This window comes from Pholcus phalangioides, unplaced genomic scaffold (genome assembly GCF_987345545.1).
Source record: "Pholcus phalangioides strain wild (caught in Gottingen) unplaced genomic scaffold, Ppha-v1.0 ptg000031l_1, whole genome shotgun sequence".
NCBI lineage: Eukaryota > Metazoa > Arthropoda > Arachnida > Araneae > Pholcidae > Pholcus > Pholcus phalangioides.
Genome location: NW_028301621.1, coordinates 8,889,331 through 8,911,232, shown reverse-complemented (window position 1 = coordinate 8,911,232; position 21,902 = coordinate 8,889,331). Strand labels below are relative to the sequence as shown.

At 31.9% G+C, this 21,902-nt stretch overlaps 1 protein-coding gene and 1 non-coding gene across 8 annotated transcripts in view; one reads left to right on the top strand and one right to left on the bottom strand.

The window, feature by feature from the left end:
- The window catches only part of l(1)G0196 (inositol hexakisphosphate and diphosphoinositol-pentakisphosphate kinase), a 53,430-nt gene that overhangs the window by 23,243 nt on the left and 8,285 nt on the right, over nucleotides 1-21,902 (bottom strand). For 5 of the 7 annotated variants that reach the window (XM_089253004.1, XM_089253009.1, XM_089253007.1 and 2 more), the window contains 18 exons: nucleotides 21,570-21,746; nucleotides 21,098-21,243; nucleotides 15,581-15,666; nucleotides 14,418-14,572; nucleotides 13,211-13,312; nucleotides 12,860-13,021; nucleotides 12,252-12,373; nucleotides 12,038-12,139; nucleotides 11,526-11,612; nucleotides 11,173-11,248; nucleotides 10,235-10,344; nucleotides 10,060-10,145; nucleotides 8,135-8,257; nucleotides 3,973-4,094; nucleotides 3,080-3,192; nucleotides 2,144-2,210; nucleotides 1,837-1,978; nucleotides 345-571 (listed from right to left, as the gene is read on the bottom strand). In XM_089253004.1, coding sequence (XP_089109130.1) covers nucleotides 345-571; nucleotides 1,837-1,978; nucleotides 2,144-2,210; nucleotides 3,080-3,192; nucleotides 3,973-4,094; nucleotides 8,135-8,257; nucleotides 10,060-10,145; nucleotides 10,235-10,344; nucleotides 11,173-11,248; nucleotides 11,526-11,612; nucleotides 12,038-12,139; nucleotides 12,252-12,373; nucleotides 12,860-13,021; nucleotides 13,211-13,312; nucleotides 14,418-14,572; nucleotides 15,581-15,666; nucleotides 21,098-21,243; nucleotides 21,570-21,746 — 2,205 coding nt within the window. The remainder of the gene's footprint in view (nucleotides 1-344; nucleotides 572-1,836; nucleotides 1,979-2,143; nucleotides 2,211-3,079; nucleotides 3,193-3,972; nucleotides 4,095-8,134; nucleotides 8,258-10,059; nucleotides 10,146-10,234; nucleotides 10,345-11,172; nucleotides 11,249-11,525; nucleotides 11,613-12,037; nucleotides 12,140-12,251; nucleotides 12,374-12,859; nucleotides 13,022-13,210; nucleotides 13,313-14,417; nucleotides 14,573-15,580; nucleotides 15,667-21,097; nucleotides 21,244-21,569; nucleotides 21,747-21,902) is intronic. The other 2 variants (XM_089253008.1, XM_089253010.1) reach the window with 2 other exon arrangements.
- On the top strand, nucleotides 2,720-2,791 carry TRNAA-AGC (transfer RNA alanine (anticodon AGC)). Its single transcript has one exon. It is a non-coding gene; the product is annotated as a tRNA-Ala (tRNA).

The following is a 21,902-nucleotide window of genomic DNA, read 5'->3' as shown; positions in this document are numbered from 1 at the left end:
CTACATCTACTTTCATATCGTAAACTGTCATGCTCGCATGTGTGCGTTGATTTTTCGAGTGAGGTACGCTGACCGGAGACTGTAGGAGAGAATATTACTCACAATTTCATAAATACGTGTGGACAAAAGCGAAAAACCATCAGCTCAGTTGTGATAATGTGAAAATAAGTAAACAAAGAGCAAAATTTTTGCTTGTAATGTGAATCATCACTCATTAACTGAGTCAAAATTTATTTAAAATTTTTGCTTATTATGTGGATTGCTTGTTAACCGAACTACTTATTAACCAAAGTTCCACTGTATATAATTATATACAAATAAAGTGCATATAAACAAGTTTTCACCTGAGGTATGACAATGTCTGCTAAAGCTTTCGCATAAATATAAAGCTCTTCGGAATGAGGAAACTGAAGATTGTGGTGATTGTGTTGAAGGTCATACTTTATACAATCGTATATATCTGGCACTTTGCTTATGTCAAATTTCCCAGTTTTTAGCTTGAAATCTTTTTCCAACTTTGACCATCTTCTTTGCATGAGATCCCATGTTTCACCATGATACAGAGGGGCTTCTAAAATTGGCATAGCACATGATATTGATTATGGTAAACATATAGATATATATAAATATATATATATGTATCTATCTATGAAGTGGACACACTCAATATCCCAAAGTAACACAATTTAGCAAGTGCACAATTATGGAACTATACCATTGTGTGAAAATTTGAAAACCAATGCATGAGGAAAATTCAAACCTAAGAATTAATTTAACACTAATTCAAATTACAGAATACCAATCAGAAATTTACTGATTATTGTCATAATTTATAATTATGTTCATCCAAAATACATTAATTATCATTTAGATCAAACCACAATGGTGATTATGGCAACTCTGCAGATACAGGGTGATCAGCGAATAAGCCCTTATTTCGAAATTAAATATCTCTACAACAAAGATCAATAGAATTATGCGGTAAACGGTACGCTTATTAGCAAAACTGTAAGAATGTTGTACAGAAATTTCAAAAATTTAGTTTTTAAAAAAAAAAAAAAAAAAAAACTGGAGATTTTGGGGTTTTGAAAATCCTTATTTGTGTGAAGAGAAACCACTGCATTCGCCTAAAGTTACTGCATGGGCTGAGGTATGCGCCATGTGTGCTGACAAATTGTTCCAAAATTGTAACGCAACTTTCAGTAGTAATCGTTTCTCGCACGAAGAAGGGGCCGATAATGCCTCTGGCGCATACCGCAGCCCATGCAGTAACTTTAGGCGAATGCAGTGCTTTCTCTTCACACAAATGAGGATTTTCGGAACCCCAAAATCTCCAGTTTTGTTTTGTTTTTTTTAAATTTTAAAAAATTAAAAAAAAAACTAAACTTTCAAAATTTCTATACAACATTCTTACAGTTTTGCTAATAAACGTACCGTTTACCGCATAATTCTATTGATCTTTGTTGTAGAGATATTTAATTTTGAAATAAGGGCTTATTCGCTGATCACCCTGTATATTTCTCCTAATACCTTAGTATGATTATTTGGATTAAATCATTTACTATTTTTCTCATAAAAATGAAAAATAAACACTAGTAAAGGCTTGCAAATGTGTGTAATACCTCAAATTTGGATCAGGGGAATATAAAAATGGGTGGGGGGGGGGGGAGCTGTAAACACACTGCCAAAACATATTATTGTTTCAGCAGTGTGGCGAAACAATAATTTAATTTCCAATTAGTTTCTCAGCATAATTACTTTTGTGCAAATCATTTAATATAATGGAAAGTGAAGAAATGCATGCATTCAAATGTTAATGATATATGAGGGGGATACCTTGCAAACGTGGATCTTCTTTTTTTCTTTTGATCAAAGCATTCAACTGTTGAACCAGATCATGAACATGTTCGCAAGCTTTCACTGGGTTTTTGATGAACTGCAGGGCATTATGAATTGATCTTGCATGGGTAGGATTTAACTATAAAAATAGGTAAAATATATTAATGTTGTTCACATGATTTAGCCAATTTACAATAATTTTCCAATAACTTTAGGTTTTTTCATACTCAAAGGGGATTATGGTACAAGTTACAAAAAAGTCTCTTTATTACTTATGATAAAACATGGAACTATTGAATATAACCTTTTCATAATCTTCGGAAGTGAATTCTCGGTCCATTTGCATTGCATCATGGAGTTTTTGTTTTACCCTGCAGATGTAAAAAAAACAACAAAATTTGAGGCATTGTGTATTATAACACATTTAACTTAGTTCCATTCACATGATAAGTACCTCGGGTGAAGTACCTTATCATTCTTACACAGCACAGGTAATGTGAATGGATGGTAGCAACGATTTATTATTAGCGATAACTGATGTTAAAAAATATGTAAATCTATTCAAGATTCATTGAAAGACTGGTTAATTGTGGAGATGAAGATTACAAGGAAGAAAATTCATTACTGCCCCCACGGGGACTCGAACCCTGGTCTCTCGCTTGCCGGATGAGTGCTCTACCATCTAAGCTATGGAAGCAGATAGAATATTTCAACCTTGGAGCGTATATATATGTTGAAAGGCTCTGCACATGGACAGCGGCAGCAATCAACTAATAGCTGGTGAATGTTAGTTGATTGTCAATATTTTATTGCTGCCGCTATCCATGTATGGAGCCTTTCAACATATATATATGTGCTCCAAGGTTGAAATATTCTATCTGCTTCCATAGCTTAGATGGTAGAGCACTCGTCCAGCAAGCGAGAGACTGGGGTTCGAGTCCCCGTGGGGGCAGCGATGAATTTTCTTCCTTGTAATCTTCATCTCCACAATTAGCCAGTCTTTCAATGAATTGTATTGACAAGTGAAGAGGACATTTCTATATGTAGATCTATTGTTTTCTAATTATTTTTTCATATTTATTAAATGAACAGCATAACAAGGCAGTTAAGAAATGAATTGGCAATAAATAAATCACAGAAGAAATATTACTTTTCAAAAAATATTGAAAGACCGATTGAATAATGGAAGAAAATTATAAATGATAAAAAAAGGAGGTTGGATATATAGAGAGAATCTCACATATTTTGATAATTGCTTGAGTCACAGTCATTATCAAGAAGACCATTAGTATTTGCACTTTTGACCATCTGCACTAATATTGGAGTGAGTTCCCCTTCTAGAGCCAAAAGACCCTGCAAATTGGTAAGCAAATTATTTACATTCTAACACATTTCTGAAATCACATTGTTTCACTCTTAATCCTTTGAGCGGCATTGACAAGATATCTTGCCTTCTTAAAAGCTTCTTATTTTAACACTGACAAGCAAAGATATTTTGTAAAGTTAATTTATCAATTTAATACACCCCCCCCCCCCATACCTTAGTTTGCAAATCGAAGTCTGAAAATCGGGAAAAAGTCTACAAAGATATACCATTTTTAAATGGGTTTATTGATTTCTGCTATGCCGCTTAAAGGGTTAATACATTTTTTATCAAACATCATTTCAAACTCTGATAGCACAAAAAGTAAAGCAATTTTTGCTATTCAAATGAGAGTGTTGATAAATTTTTGATGAAAAGATTTTTATTTGCTTTTATTGCTATGAAAAACTTTTTTTAAAATTCTTTTACAGATAATCTTTCAAAAATTATAACACTACATATAAAGTATAGTCATTATTAAGATTAACAAGAGAGAATAGATCTAGAATCATCTCAAATATCACGAATCTTCATTGATGAAATGAGACTGGTCTATTTTGCCTGAATGGATGTTGTCATATTGGTGGTAAATGGCTATGATATTTCCTGGAAGTAACTTACTCAGATGAGTGAAAAGGGGCATTATTTATTGATAAAACTTTACTACCAAATTTTTGTCCTTTTGATATTTTTGACATTCGATAAACTCTCCACGAACTACTTGTCAAAAAAATCATCTTCAAAAATGACTAGATTAAATTAATTTTTACCTTAGCAAATGCAGCCGCTGTCATCTGGACCCTTCCTTCATCAGAAGCATAGATCTTGAGATCATGTCGATAAGTGCTATGAAGTCGGAGGAGACCTAGTCCTTGTGTACCAGCATACTCACCTGTACATTGAGGATTTTAATGACAAACAAGAAATATGCTCTGTATACACTCATGGAAATTTTTTAATATACATTGATAGATATAATCTTTTGGCAATTAAATAAGGAAGGGACATGAAGTAATTAATCAGATTAGAATGAAAATGTGAAATAAGTGATTGCTACTACAGAAACAACTTAACCGCTTCCCAGGATCACCTTTTTTTATACTTATAACCAGAAAGTCTTCTGAAATGACAGCACACAATTAATGTGCAGAGATACCTACATACACTAATAAATCCATTCATAGATATATCCAAACTACATTAGAAAAGGGCCAGAATAGATCACGTGCCGAGAAAAAAGGGGTCAAATCATAGAATATACATATAAGATGCAATAAAATAATCTAGAAGATGAATGTCACTTGTTGATTTTAACTTTAACCGATTTAACTGCAATAAAAATTGAGAAACCTTGTAGATCATTGCATAGATGAAGTGAATCAACTAAAAAGAAATAAGTTTAATTATCTCCTAATGGAAATTATCCTCTAATTATGCAACATATGACAACTCTAGAAACTCAAAATAAATTCATATATTGCAATATATTCATAGCATGCAATGTACGTATGCAATGAAGGGATATCAATTTATGTAATTTATACCTGTCCTTTAAGAGACAAAAAGGTCCTCTACATCGTTTGAAATTTCATTCATTCATTCATAGATTTCGGCTGCAATAAGATACTAATTCCATTCTAAGTTGATTTTGAGAACCTTTCCCCTCCTCCTTTAAGTTCTTAAAACAGTTTCAGGCTGAGAATAGGGGGGGGGGGGGATTCACTAGTTTGCAAGCAAAGCTGTACACTCACATTAGGGAAAAAACAAGGGATTTTCATAGATAAATGTTATGACATGTTATGTATGCTAAAATGGTAGAGGGAAGAGAGATTGTACAACTAATAAAACATCAAAACTGCTGAAAACATTATGCAATGCAAGTTAAAACATAATAGTAATATCAAGCCTGTCATGAGAGAAGGTAAAAACACAATATTACATAAGCAGCCAAGGGCCAGATATTTAATAAAACATACAGATAGAAAAATAATAATTGGGAATGAATAAGCTAAAACTCAAAACACACATAACACAGCATGAAACAAGTAGCAGCTGAATCAATAAAACTCATCTCAAGTTTTGAAATTAGAAATGAACATTTAACACATCTTTTGTAAGAAACATCTTTTTGAATAAAAAATATTTAATATGCAGGAGTAATTAATTATGCCGCAGATTAAGATTTTGAGATATTACCAGCATCAGACCAAACCCCATAACAGTAATATAATACATGATCATCGTTTGTTTACCTTTTTGTGTATTATCTGAATTACTGCTTGGTTTTCCTGTATAAACCACCATTCACTCACTATTACTAATTTCAAAGGACATGGGGACATTATCAAGAAACTTTGTCACAAAATTACCATGCATTAGATGAGATCAAGATGCAACAACTTGTTTCTATTATTTTTCTTTCTTCCAAATAATCTTCCATGAATAAATTGTAAAAAAAAATAGGTCTGAAATCCAGTGATTGTATAAACTTTTACTTATTAATTATTAAAGTATAAAAATTGTTATTTTGATAGAGAAATTTAAAGTTACTTATTATAGTTTGATGAAAAAAAAAGATTTTTCTAGTCAGCTGCTACTGATTCATGCAATAAACAAAGAAACACAAACAAATAATCACACAAAAATGCTTGCTTGGCAATCAGACAAGGGATCAACAAAATCAACAAAAATGCACAGAAAGGCACACAGACTATATACATATATATATTTTTTTTTGCTGCAACTTGTACATAAAATTCACATTGTGCTGCAGGTAGGACGTTATAGCAATCCTTATAAATTGTTTTATCACTCAAAAGTGATGATTAGAATTATATTATTCATGCAAAACATGGTACTCATGGATTATAGACAGGGAAATATCAACCAGTCAAGCAAAACTGAATAGATAAAAGAATTCATTACCGTTTTTAATTTTTTTATCATAGTTAGGGGAATTTTATGAAATAAATTGTTGCAAATTTAATAAGCAAACATATAAGTAAATTTGCAACAATTTGTATAGTCCAAAATATTCCTGAAGATTAAACTTCTTGAAGTGCATTTACAAAAGTCTTCATTTACCAGTCTAATTTCCAATAAACTTTTACATCTTCAATAATATATAGTTTTCTTGATAAATTTTCTGTTATATATAAGTGCACTAGTTCAGAATGAATGAATTTATTGATTTTGAATTAATGATTCTGCATGTTTTAATATATCTAGAAAAAAATATCTAAGCCAATTTAATGAGAAAATTAAGATATATGCTCTAGCATAGTGGTTCTTAACTTTTTTGCTACATTGCGACCCCCCCCCCCCCCAATATTAATTTTAATTCTTGCACCTCCAGTGAGCATCAAATTACATTCTCGCATCCCCTTTGAACAATAATTCTATTTGGAATCAATTAATCCATATAAAAGAAAATTTCCTATCTCACACCTCTGGTTAAGAATCACTGCCCTAGCATCCAAAACCAGAGCCAATAATTTAAAAATACATTGAAAAGATGATTATATAATCCTACCTGAAGCACAAGCACGTAAAAATTTTGATAATAAAAACAGAGCATTGATTACTAAAACAACACAACACTAAAATTATTAGATACTAAGTATAGTTAGAATTTAAAAAAACCAAACCTTTAAAACATGGACACAGATTAGTGGCATGTGCCTTTATTACACAAATTTTTCAAAATTTATACATGTGAATATGATTTTTAAATTATGATACAGTATAACCTCTCTTTTATGGACACTAGCTGGACAAAAAAAATTTGCCCATAAAAGATGAGTGACCGTTAATCGGGGGTTTGAAATGCATACTTTTATTATACAAGGGGTAATAGTTATTTGGCTGTAAAAAGAGGGAAGAGGGGTGACAGCATCTGGAAAATTGTCTGTTAAGAGCGATTTTCTGTATATATGGTTTTATAAGGTGATTAATAATAACAAGTTTTTGATGTGATAACATGCCTAAAAAATTTTTAAGGTTGCAACTTTGCTTTCAATGTATGTGTGTGTATAACTACATTATATGACATACTGCAGTTCAAGGAGACTAACAAGTAGTTGAGAACAAATTTAAATTGTAAGAAAAATTACTACATTCTTTTTTTTAGTTTCAGAAAACAGTGAATCTTGTCACATGCCAAATTTTATTTAGCAATGTTAAAAAAATTTAATTTTTTCATTTATAAAATTTTCATAGTTCTCATAGTAACTGAGAACACCTGAAGTTGAAACATATTAAAAATTAATTTTAACCAGTATTTTTATAGGTTGAAATCAAATTTAGAAAATATTCAGATAATCAATGCTCTGCTGACATTTCATATTTTCAAAAACAGCAAGTTTGGTATAGCTGAGATGAATTACAATTTTCCTTCATTCCTTGATACTATATTAGGAATCTGATGGTGCTTTGCGAGTAAACTCGCATGATGAAGATTAGCAGAAATCAATATGCAATATGCATAGCATATTATTTAAAAATTGTTAGCACAGTTGCAAGTATGAGGTGTGAAGAAAATTAAAAAAAAAAAAATTCTCACATATAACTACAAAAAGTTGTTTTTCTATCATATTTTTCATAATATTTTCACAAAATATTTTCCTTGCAGCAAAAAAATTTGGTTTCACAAAACTGTATGGCATTGCAAAGTAAATCATGCACTAAATAAGAAAGAAAAATAGAAAAAAAAAATTGTCCCCAAAATCGCAAGCAAAAATCAAAATACAACAAAAACATACCTACACAAGGCATATGCTACAAAAGCAGACAAATAGCACAAAGACAACACCAATTTTTTTTTCTTGCTTTAGTTTGCTACGAAATTAATAAATTCTAGTAAAGGAAACAAAGGTAACAAGAAAGAAGGAAAACTGACATGGAAACGCCTGTGGCCAAGCAAGTATTGCATACCTTGTCCCCCCGGGTACATACATCGAAAGACGCGTCCCAACTCTTCGGCCTGGACTCGTCCTGCAGGAGTAAGCTCACCGCCCCACTTTAAAATCAGCACAAGTGATGGCTCTCGAGGTGTATCTAGTTTCAATACAAAATAGACATGACTTCTTTTTTCAGTACACTCACCAGGGTTTGAAAACTCTTGGAGCTCAGTGAATTTAGATAATTTCATTTTTGATACATTGTGTGGCTATTGAATAATTAGAATAAACTCTCAACCAAATATAATTAATTTGCTCAAATCATATGTCGATCAAAATTCATCTGTGGAATACAAAGACTACTTTCAAAACTAAATTGACTATTTCATATTTGTATCATCTAGAAAATTCAGGGGAATTTCAGGTTTAAAAAGGATTTAATTTTATGAATGGGGAGAATAGAATACTAATTGTGAAGCTGAAATTTAGTCAGGCTATATTTGAAGGAAAAAAAGAAAATGTTATTTAATTTTCATGAATTGTCATTTTCATGTGCTGCCACAAAAAGAAGCTCCCGTCTCAGTGAACGAAAAAAAAAAAGAATTCAATGTTTTTTTTAGATTGACCAAATGGGTACAAACAGCCCAGGTCAATAAAAAACTTGCTTATTGTACTAAAGAATTCTAAAGGTGTGTTAAGAGTTTATTCAATTTTTCTCTATTCCAATTCATAATAAGTGGTTGGTTTTCTAACTCTGTAACAAGGAAATTACCTTGTCAGAATCTTGCTATCACAGGACCACAGAGTTAGAAAACCAATGACTTGTCATGAGTTGGAATAGAGAAAAATTTTAAATGGATGGCAAAGACAACAATAGTTTATATTAGTGCTAATCAACCATTGGTGCGCTACAGCTTGTCCCCAAAGCATTTTGACAAATTCACATAGCTACTATACAATTTCAGATTTATTAAATATTATACTGACTCTCTATACCAGCGGTTCTCAACCGGTGCTCCGCGGCGACTCACAGAAAATAAAATGAATTAGTAAATTTGATAGCTAAGTAAATAAGAGAGGCCTACAAGGTTCTACCATAAAAATTATGTACAAGAAAGGGCTCCTCGAGTCAAAAAAGTTGAGAAGAGCTGCTCTATACTGTTTTTTATTTGTCTTAGCGATCAGCAGGTCTTCGATTTATTTCTTCCGTTTATTTTTCCCCTATCCTTATTATTTCTCTTATTATCCTATTTCTCTATTTATGGTATTTATTTTTTGTCAGTCCGCAAATTATTTTTCCCATTTCTGCCAGTTGTTTTTAAACTACTTTCCCTAGTCTGTAGATGTAAAACTGTTGATAAGGACTGCCCTGTACAATATTTGCATAAATTTTAGCAATTTCTCGTTTGATTATACTTAAATAAGTTACACAACTTAACTTTCATATTAGTTATGTTATACAGTATATTCTTATAAAGGAGAAGCAATAAAAAAAATTGTACGGGGAAGTTTAACAATGAAAGAAGCCATGAAAATCACATTAGAAAAAAAATTCAATTTACATCATTTTACTACCAAGTACATGCATATCGATAAAGTTTTAATCAAGTCATTCAATAACCACATCACAATATCAAATGTTCAAAACGAACCACCAACTGCCAATAGGGATTTTGCCTATTTCAGTAACACAATCGAATAAATCAAATAACAATCATACTGTGATATTTTCAAACACTGGTTTGAGTGACAAAATATGTTTAAAAACTATTTAATAAATAAGCTGATGGCATGAAAATATCTCTAGTTCTTGAGACTAAATGCTACTGATTATTCTATAAATATAGAGTCGAAAAGGCACCTGTGCTATTGAATCAAATAAAATAAACTGAAATAATGGAAAAGGAAAACGTAAGTTAATGATTATAAATGTGTTTAAAATTCTTTTCAATATGTTACCTTCATCACTACTGGAGCGCCTTGGTCGACCTTTCGGTTGATATTTCAGTTGCACTTTTCTGTTGATGCCAGAAAAATGTCCATACCTTTACAAAAAATATTAGAAACATTTTACAAGATTCACAAAAATATATCTACCTGTCACTTGAAAAATAAGCTTAAAGGCACAAATTACATTTCTAGAACAGATTTCAGCTGCTCCAATTTAGCTTTATTTTCTTCAATTTCTAGATCAGGTTTCTGCTCGATCTCGCTCAAAAGAAATCTTGATATATCCAAAATTTCCTAAAAATAACAAAACTTCTATAAAAATTGCAGAAATAGCATCGAGATTTTAATGAATTGCTTAAAAGTGATAACTTTATCTTAATATAGATATTTTCAAAAAGAAATATGATAGCCATAGTATAGAAATCGAAAAACTATCTATACGTAGAGGATGAAAAGCATATTCATGGGCAGTGTATTATCCTTTCTAAGAAACTTTATATTTATATTTAAAAACTTTATATTTATATTTAAAAACTTTATATTTATATTTAAAAACTTTATATTTATATTTAAAAACTTTATATTTATATTTAAAAACTTTATATTTATATTTAAAAACTTTATATTTATATTTAAAAACTTTATATTTATATTTAAAAACTTTATATTTATATTTAAAAACTTTATATTTATATTTAAAAACTTTATATTTATATTTAAAAACTTTATATTTATATTTAAAAACTTTATATTTATATTTAAAAACTTTATATTTATATTTAAAAACTTTATATTTATATTTAAAAACTTTATATTTATATTTAAAAACTTTATATTTATATTTAAAAACTTTTTCTTTTATTAATAACTTTTTTAAACTTTTTGTTACTATTTTATTCTTTTAATTATTAATTTTGAATCGCTGTATTTGCGTTTTATGGGCCTTTTATATTTTCATCTTTGTTTTTTTTCCTATATGGGAATTCTATTCCTATTCTATTAGGGCTTAATACCAAATATTTTACATTTCAATTAACTTAAACTTAGAGGAAATGTGAGAATATTACTTTAAAATTTGCTGCATAATGTAATAACAAACAGGAGTCAAGGAATTCTGCTTACCTGAAGCTGTTTTGGCTTTTTCAGCTTTACGTGCCCATCCTTATAACCTCCATACTTTTCAAACATCTCAAAAAACCTGAGATCAGAAAAAAATGGTAATTTTTAAATATAATTATCAATAATCATTATTTATTTGTAGGTAATATATTTTTGTCACTACACATATAAACTAGCTAAAATCAATTGCTAGACAAAGAAAATTGGTTGTAAATGACATCCACCAGTTATGCAAAGTAACCTGCAAAATCACCAAGTTATCAATTCTTTACACAAATAACATTCTCAAAATGGCTAGAACTATCTATGAATCAAGAACATTGAATTAATTTTATTTTACAAATGTCAATACATACATTAAATGCTTTACTTCCATTTTCATTTTTTGTTTAGGCGTTCGGTCACCGTGGCGAATCACAGCAATAACACATCGTAATTCCATCCTGTTATCAGAAATTGAATTAAATTTTTTTTTTACATAAACCATAACAGTATTATAGTATTAGTGAAAATTTCCATCATGTATAGGTATGGTTGGTAACATAAAGGTCATTACAAAGAACCAAACTATTTGTACTTTTTATAGAACAATTCCATGTAGTAAGCATTTAGTGTCTGTTGATAATCTTGAATATTTGAAATTATAACTGGGACACAGAACAGGAACTGGGGGATGGGGTAAGGGCGGTAATTGCCCCCTAGTGGCAGTCTCAAATAAGCAGAAAAATTCAGGGATAAAAAACAGGGAAACAATTTTTTGAAACACAATTGCAAAAAAAATATTTTTATATCTTATACAAATACAAATACAACGCCACAACAGGCAAAATGCCCAATGAGGTTGGTACATTTTCCCAAATTAACTTACATTTTCCCAAATGTCGTTGGTACTATTGGTGGGTCATCTAACTGGAACGGCATAGACCAGGGTATATGAAGCTGTGGAGCAAGTTCTCTCAAAATCATATTGCTGGAAATCAAATATAAACTTCAAAGTTTAGCAACCATATTATGAAAATAACATAACACAATGAATGACATTCTCATGCTTTAAATAAAATAAAAAAAGTCATACTCCTTACCCTAGAATTTTTGAGCAGTCATCATAATACTTCATCGAATTTTTCACAAAACTAAACCCATTGACATCACAGACATACGATTTTCCATTCGCTCTCAAGAGATCAAAGCCACATACTGTTTGCTGTACAATTGTAATTGAAACACATTAAGTATTTTCTGGAGTTAAAAAAAAAGCTTACAGTGAGATTGCAACACACAACAAGTAATGTTATTACATAGTATCGTGTCAAACCCTTTTTTCTAATTCAAAAAACGGGGTGGAAATTGTTCTCTTTAGATACAAAAATAGTTAAACTTGCATGAAAATGAGTATCATAACTTTTTAATCTGTATATGATGCAAGATTATATATACATTAAAATAAATAAGAATTTCAAGGTGTATATTATCTGAAATTTTTTCCCCGATGGTTGGCTATTGAAGGTTCAAATAAAAATAAATACTTTAGAAAACAGTAAAAAAAAACCATTATTCTTCAAGTAGAACCACCAACATTTTTTTTAAACAAAAAATGTTACCAAGAAATTTGCACATGCAGATATACATTGTCACAGATTACAGACACAAAATTATGGTACATGCATAAGAAGGAACAGTATTGATTTACCTTAAAAGCTAAGCAGACCTTCCTCGCTATCAGTTTCTCAGCATTGCTTAAAATCACAGGATATCTGACCTCTTTACCTTCTTTGTCTCTCTCAACTTTCCCATCAAGAGCTGGAGATTTCCTCGCTTCTGCATGTGCATAATCTGGACCAACTGTATATACCTTCATAAGAAACAAATCTCAATAAGACCCAAATAATGTAACTAAATAGAAATATCTAAGCATCATTAAAACAGCTTGTGTGCTTAGTGCTTATGGCTCTGATAATAAAAAGTGTTGGGAAGAATCTGGCAACATATATAAAACCTTAAAAAAACTGACTGACACTTGAAGGAAAAAACAAAAACTCACTTTTACATCTGTTCCATCCGTTGGCATAAATTCCTCATATATGAAAGAACCAGTTTTCCTAACTCTACTCTCAGGAGAATATACACTGCTTCTGCTACCAATCTGCCGATAAAATGAGCATCAAGAAAAGAACAAACGGTGAAAGATCTTAGCACACAGCAAAGTGATGAATCTCTCCGCTAAATATACAAAGTACAATGACCAAATACCAAGCAAAGATAATTCAGCCCTAAATATTTAAGCCTCAAAGATAATTTAGCCCATAGTGTTCTAAGGTTATAAAATGTCTGTCACCCTGTAGCTTAATGGTAAAGCATGCGCCAGGCCTGTCATATGGGGCGGGGGGGGGGGGGGGGGATGCCCTGCACCAGCACTTTTAAAAAAGTTTAAAAAAATACAATAGAAATGGATGAACAAGGTGAAATAAATAAATATATATTGAGTATATGTTCTTTGCCCCCTCCCCAGGAAAAAGTTGAAATAATGGGGCCTGACATGCACAAGATTGTGAGTGGTTGGTGGTTTGATTCCCCGTAGAGGAATGATTATTTTTTCCCAATTATCTTCCCTCAGTACCCAGTCATTGTACTTCATAGTGAAAGATCTACTCGATATAACATTTTTGAAAGACAAATATAAATGACAGCAAATTCTAGCAAGTCCCAAGCATTATATAATACTGCATGAATATTTGCACGCAAAAACTGTTTTTTAAGTACAGATATATGGTTAAAATTGCATGGTATTTTGACTTATTTACATGTTTCATATATGTTATAGTCAATGTCTGAAGTCTAGACCATGGGTGCACAACCTCCAGCCCGTGGGCCAAATGTGGCTCGCTAAAGTAAAGCACTAATCCACACAACATGATAGGTATGCTGGTTTCTGACCCACTTGAATAGACTGAAAAGGTTGTGCACCTCCAGTCTAGATGCTTCACAAAGGGGCAGCCATTACCTATAGTCTAAGCAACATGACCAAATATATTTTTTTTTTCCATAATTACTGAAAATACTAATGATATATATAAGTATATATATATATATATAAAGAATCAATGCAATTCACATATAAAAACTAACTTTAGCTCAATGATTTTTAAAAAAAAGAATGGGTTTCTCAGGACACAATCCTATTCGATTTGAACAGTGAAACAAAGGGTATTTGATTATGATACTCATTTCATGCCATTAAAAAAAAGTACCTTTCGAAATAATCTCTGACTTCCACCCCCAGCTGATGTTGGATAATAAATATATATATTATGATCCTCTGCTGATATCGGCTTTTCAACAAAAGGCTTGTTAAATGTGACACCATTGATTTCTACATGGTCTTCACTTTCAACTAATTCTCGTTCTGTTAAAAAAATTTACAAAAAATTATGCAATGTTTGGTTTTCATTCAAAAAATTTGCAAAAGCACAAAAAACATTTTCCAAGGTTTTAAGTAATCTTACCAATTTCATTCAAAAAAAAAAAATTGTTATGAAGGGTAGGAATTTGAAGAGGCTTGTGAACGCATGAAAAGTACATGTGGCATGCAATTATTAGAATAGAAGAATGAGATTCTCAATGAATCTCATTTGGACGTAAGAATTCGAAGTGAGATGTATTTTTGGAAAGCTGTTGTAGTTTTAGGACCATGGGCGGAGATACGGGGGGGAAGCATTGACATCATCATCATTGTGCCCCCAGCAATAATGACCTTGCCCGCCAGACTTCCAGGTCTATTTCCGCCTATGTTTAGGACTTCTAGCTGATCTAAGTAAAAGAGTGTTCTTTTGTTCTCAAATCCTTGTTACTGTGAGTTTTTGCTATTTTTTCAAGTCCCCGGTGAAGACCCTGAGAGATCTGCGTTACAGGACAATCTGGTGACAGACGTTTAATGAGCCAAGCGACGGAAAAATATGAAGACATACTATAAAGTCAATGCAGTACATGCAGTGAATTGCCATAGTGGTGGTCAGCTGAAGTTGGTTTTCTGTGGTTCCCGACTTTTAGGTGCAAATGTGAGCCAATCGCTTCATTAAAAAGTCTCGCTACAGAGAGCAACAGGTCTATATAGCAATACAATTATCAATCATTGCACTTCCCTCATAGTTAGAAAAATTGTTGGCAGATGGAAGCACTACACAACAAGCATTACACAGAAACAAACTTCACATCAGGTTCATTACACATACACACACATTCCAACATGTACCAATTTGTTAGAAATTCCGCAGAGGAATATGAACAAGGTGCATGTGTGGTTCAGTAGTAGTAGATGCAAATATGCTAAGAAGAATTTACTTTCATTGTAGTTATTTATCAGAAAAAATTTGTATAAATGACAATCGGCTAAAATGAACTAATTGAAACTAACCAGATGGATCAGGAGAATCACGATCTAAGACAGCATAACGAGGAAGTTCAACTCCTTCATTCTCCAAAATACTGTAAACTTTTCTTCTGAAAAAAAAAGTTAATAAGTTATATCAATATGCTCATATATATCAAACTGGGAGAAAATTATTATTACAGTTTTACCTTGGCAAATGAAGATAATTTATTTTGGAATCAAATTTATTAGCCAAAATGTAATTTCTCATAGGTTTTCATGAACCATCCAAAATTTGACGTTTTATATAACACTAAGAAACACTGTAAAGAAGACAGAAACTGGCCAAAACCTGAAATGAATAGCTTCACAATTGAATGAAGGAGAATTTTAAGGAATACAAGAAACCAAAGTTCTTTTTATTTCACACTATGCACATCACCCAGTCTGGTTTGTAGGTATGATGTGGTCAGCTCATTTCCGAGTTTCATACTTGTGTAGATAGAAAAGATATGCTTCTAGAATGCCCAGAAAAGGGTTCAGTTTTGTGCTTATAGTCTTGCACTGAAAGAACGTGTACATTTAGCATATTCAAGTTCAGATATTTTTCTCTTAGCCTAACCTTTTATTTCATATGAAATAGATCAAAAGCTTTTTGAAAGAGAAATAAAGGTACAGAAGTATACCTGGAAAACCAGGGTTGGGAAAAAACCAAAAAACCGGGTTTTTTTTTGTTTAACTCTATAATGCCCAGATCGCCCGAAGTCGGCCAAGTAGGTTAATGCCCATAACCGCCTCAAGTCGGCCCAGCTAGGGGGTATGGGTATGTTTTGGTGGGCTTTTGTCACCAACGGGGAAGAAGATGAAAGCTCTTGTCAGAGGCGGGAATGGAAAAGACAACTGCAACGCCCTATCAATGGGATTTTAAAAGCTGATGTACTAGAATGTTCCTTAAGAATGGACTAAGGGTACTCAATGCATTTTACAAAGAGATAATACTGAGAGGAAAGGGGGTGTTTTCAGATAATAGACAAATTATCTCCCAAAAATCCATTGAAATGAAAGGGTGAACGTCAATGCAAAGGGTGGCATGAATAGAAACTCACGGAGAAAGGGTGGAGAGAGGGAAAGTGGCCGAAATTTGGACGAGTCCACTTCGAACAGAAAAAACTTGGTATTTTCATGACCCTCCCAGGTTTTCTGTCTGGGCGTTAAAGAGTTAAACCGTTTTTTTTTTGGTTTAAATATAGCATTAAATTAAAAACAATAAAATTTCTAAAAAATCATTCAAACTTCTAATAATTAAATAAAACAAAATGTTTATTAATGTGTGTGTGAGAGATTAACACTATTTGCTTATTAATTAATCTATAAATATTTCTTAAGATTTTGACAAAAACCAGCTTTTGCAATTTAATTATTTTTTGCTTAACTCAATGGATTACTTTGTGTTTTAAAATTCTTAATGTTATTATTAACCATATAATATTAAGGTGTTTTCTCCAGTTACTTTCAGTATGCTTAATTAGGAAGCTATTTTGCACAAAAACTATAATAAAAATTAGGTGAATATAATGTATTTAATGAAGCATGGTGGAAAATTAATTAGCAATGATTTACGATATACAGGGTGATTATAACTAAAGTTCTGATTTCAAAACACTTTTAAAAAAGAACCATCACTGGAATGACTTCAAAACTTACAAATATTCCTGAAGCAATGGAATTTTAAATGGCAAAGGTGGAAAATATTTAAAAATATAAAATTAACGACACTGTACTCATCCAACACGTGGGGAATTTGCTCACAGAATAGAAATGATAGCCAGTCAGGGCAAAATGATAACTTAATTAGTATTGCTTGATTTCATAATTCATGAAAACATTTACAAAAATGAAGTAATTCAACAAATAAAACTACAACTTACTTAAGAAATGTTAAATATGTTGTCCACTGTGCTTTGGCTATGAGGTGAAAGCACAAAAATACTTGTTCAACAACAGATCAGAGTACGCTATGGTCATGATGTGGACGTGCTTTCAATTCTTCAGCATTTGCAACGCGACCACTGTTCATAACATTTTGAGGTTCCCCCCCCCCCCCCACTCACAGCCAGAAGTTGCAAGGGTTAAGGTCAGGTGTCATGTCATCCTGTTATTGTAAAAATGGTTCTTCAGCAGCTACTTTGCTGGTATTGCAAAGTGTATCTTGATAAAAGTTGTACTATCCACACACTGATGTTGCTGAAGTGCCGAAATGATGTGGTTTGTGGTTACACAAAATGGTGTTATCCTACTGGCCAAGTGCAGCATCATCTACTTGCCTTACACTTTTTCTTTTCTTTTGCCAAAGAAATTTTCATTGCTTCAGGAGTGTCCATGAAAATTTTCAATTCATTCTGACCAGTAGTTCTTATTGTATAGTTTTGGAATCAAAACTTCAAATTATAATCACCCTGTATATAGCTGATTATTTTTCGTAAATCTGTTACTACTATACAGTAGAATTTTGATAAACTGGGCATAATGGTGAAAGTATAAAAAAAATTGAATTTTAAGACTGTGTGATATACTGTATGAGATGTGCTACTTATGGGAAAGAAATGAAAATGTCTGTGAGGTAATGTAGCTACTAGTACACTGTCCTTTAGGGACAGCTGGTGTCTTTATTGGTTTATAAGACCACCTGCCCCTAGCATGATGGTGTCACTACTGTTCCTGCTTCTTTGTGAAGTGAAGGGGAAAAACTCTGTGAGATAATACACTACTACATTTAGATGTGTAATGCAATCCTTATTCATAAATTTGCTAAAGATAGAGCATCAGAATGTAGCCAAAGGTTAGAAAATGTGGTAAGAATGAGAAATTTTGGCTTCTGTATATCACTTTAAATAACTAAGATACTTTATATGAAAAAATATATATACATTCAGGCCACTTTTATGAGTCTTTTTGGAAAAAAACCACTTATACCACCTTATACCATTTAAAGATATACCACCAGAATGTCCCCAAGAATATAAAATGTGGTAAGAATGAAACATTTTGGCTGATAATGAACCAATATGATATTTTTCAAGGAAAAAAAATTGTATTTAGGCCACTTTATTTGATTTTTGAAAAAAACTGGTTTTTTAAAACCACTTGATTAAAACCATGGTTTAAACCAAACAACCCTGTGGAAAACTATTCCAAGGCACACATAAATTAAACTGGCTTGAATAATAGTAATGTTGATGATGATTGTTGCAAAAATTCAGCTCACAACACTGCTTTACATGAGTGCATGGAGCATATTATGATGACTGCTCAAAAATTCTAGGGTAAGGAGTATGACTTTTTTTATTTTATTTAAAGCATGAGAATGTCATTCATTGTGTTATGTTATTTTCGTAATATGGTTGCTAAACTTTGAAGTTTATATTTGATTTCCAGCAATATGATTTTGAGAGAACTTGCTCCACAGCTTCATATACCCTGGTCTATGCCGTTCCAGTTAGATGACCCACCAATAGTACCAACGACATTTGGGAAAATGTAAGTTAATTTGGGAAAATTGTCTACTAAAAAGTTTGTTATTCGAATCCATATTTGTTAGCTGAGGAATTTCTATGTTAAGAATTGGCTTGCTATCTTACAGAAATTTTTTTTAATTCTTTTAAATATTTATTTTTTTGGACACAGTCTGGTTTAATAGTAAAACCTCACTGAATGTTTTTAATGCATGAATGTTCCTGGTCCATGAGTTTTCCGAGATACTTGATTGCAATAGCTTGATTCAGTAAAACTTTTCTGTTTCTTCTTTTTTTTAACTGAGCCTCAAATTCTTATAATTTTATAATTTGGTGGGGTTTTCTGTCACATCAATAATTTTAAAAATTGTATTCAATACTCGATTTTTGAAATATTGAGTTGACTTAGAGATATACGAAGCCCAGAAAATTAGATATGAAGTAAATAGCCGGACCTACTTTCGAGTTGGATATTCATGCATTAACATTGATTTCAACTTTTTATTTATATCTCCTCAAGCATGAAAATTAATGTCTCCGTATTGTCTTTTAATACTAAACTGCATAAATTCATATATTTTAGGTTGCTTTAAAATTAATTATGGGCCCGTAAAAAGTACATTGAAAAAATTCCACAGCTTTAATTAAGCATTTTTGAAGCAGAAACGGGCAGAGAAGTTCAAAGGGGGGAATCGAAATACCTAGCACCCTTTAAAAAAAGAAAAATATATATTTTTTTTACGTTTCTTTAAATCTAGATTTGTTTCTTTCATGAGTCTCGCAGGAAGTCACCATATTGGTTAACTTGGACACGGTTTGTATGTCCCTCAAGAAAAAGAGAGGGAGATATCACGTGATCCAAAAAGCCTCATTAAAGAAAACCCAGGCAGCGCCGGGTATTATAGCTAGGCGCATTTGGCCAAAATCCTTATTATTTAGATTACAGGGTATAATCTATATCGATCATCCAGATTCATCTCCCGCATTTTTGTAATTATACAAATCCGCATTCCTCTACCATTTTGGCAATTGTGCAAGTTCGAAACATGTTCCCTTATTAATTTTTGTAATTATGCAAGTTGCAAAATGTTTTTCTTTCATTTTTGTCGTTATACAAGTTCGTAGCATGTTTTCTTTCCCATTTTTGTACCCGGGCAACGCCGGGTATTATAGCTAGTATGACATATTTCTGCTTGGATATATATATATATATACACAGGGTGATTATAAAAAAACTATCCCGACATATGGGCCCCTAACTATTATACCATTCACAGAAACTGAATGAAATTTTGGCATAAGGTATTTTGATGTATGCGCTCAAGAATGATATGGAAAACAACAGTGTCACTCTAACAGTTACGGTTACAGTGAGAAAATTTCGAAAATATCAAATGGCAACACCAAGTTTTTTGTATTGGAATGTGATCTCCATTGTGAAAAACCCTAAATAGCGTTCGAACGGCAACTGTAGCATGAAAATCACCGGTGGTAGATAGGCTAAAAGCTATAGGACTAATCAGGCTGGGATCTCAGCCGAAGAAACGGTGTGACGAATGAAATGAACATTAATGCTCTGGTGCACGGCAAAGTCCTTTTTACTTTTTCCTTGCCTAGCTCCGGGGATTTTCGTGCTACAGGTGCCATTCCAACGCTATTTAGTGTTTTTCAGTATGGAGATCGCATTCCAATACAAAAAACTTGGTGTTGCCATTTGATATTTTCGAAATTTTCTCACTGTAACCGTAACTGTTAGAGTGACACTGTTGTTTTCCATATCATTCTTGAGCGCATACCTCAAAATACCTTATGTCAAAATTTCATTCAGTTTCTGTGAATGGTATGATAGTTAGGGGTCCATATGTCAGGATAGTTTTTTTATAATCACCCCGTATATATATATATATATATATATATATATATGTTTAAAATTTCATCCTTACTGTATCACAATTTTTTTACCGAAAGGGAAAAAAAATTCAATTGAAACACAGCTTTTTAAGGTAAATAAATTCAAAATGAATTGATTCACGATAAATATGGTATATACCTGTCTTGAATATCATATTGCATGTATAAATCATTAATGATGAACGGCCTCCTCAAGTTGGCATACTCTACTGCTTTTGCTAGTGGAAAGCCTTTGGAGTGAAAAGAAATCAGGCAGTCACACAAAGGCCATTTTTCTACGGGTTCCTAGGGGAATACACATTTGAAAAATAAATAAATAAACTATGAAATAGGCGCACACAAAATATAGTTTTTATTGATAGTTATAGTTTTTAATGATATATCCTTCCCCCAAAATAAAAATGACCAATTTTCCAAACATATGTATGGCACTTATATGTTTTGAAAGCTGTTATCTATCTTCCAAATTGAAAATGAGAATGGCATTTACATGGGAATTTCCTGACAGTAAATAAATTCTGAAATAACAATCACAATGTTCAAGAAATTTAAAATCATCATACCAGTCAAGATATCAAAATTACGCGGATACTTTTCCTGATGCTACTCACATTCAATATGACATTTTCCCCAAAGACCACAGTGCGTATGTACTCGAATTCTTCCAAGCGAGTGAGTATTTCTTTCATAGGCTTTGACTGAGACTTTTTAGACATGGAACATATTCCTACCATCACTTGCTTCCCCTCTGAGAGCTCATCGTCATCATCAGAATTTCTATCAATTTCCTGAATCAATATAAACAAAAAGAAAATTTCTACGAACAAATTTGACATTTAAATGTGTAAAAATAATGTAATTTCAAAAACAATCAACCGCACAAATGTACTAACAATATAATTTTTCAAAGCTACTCAAAATTCACAGAACATCTCTTGAAAGAA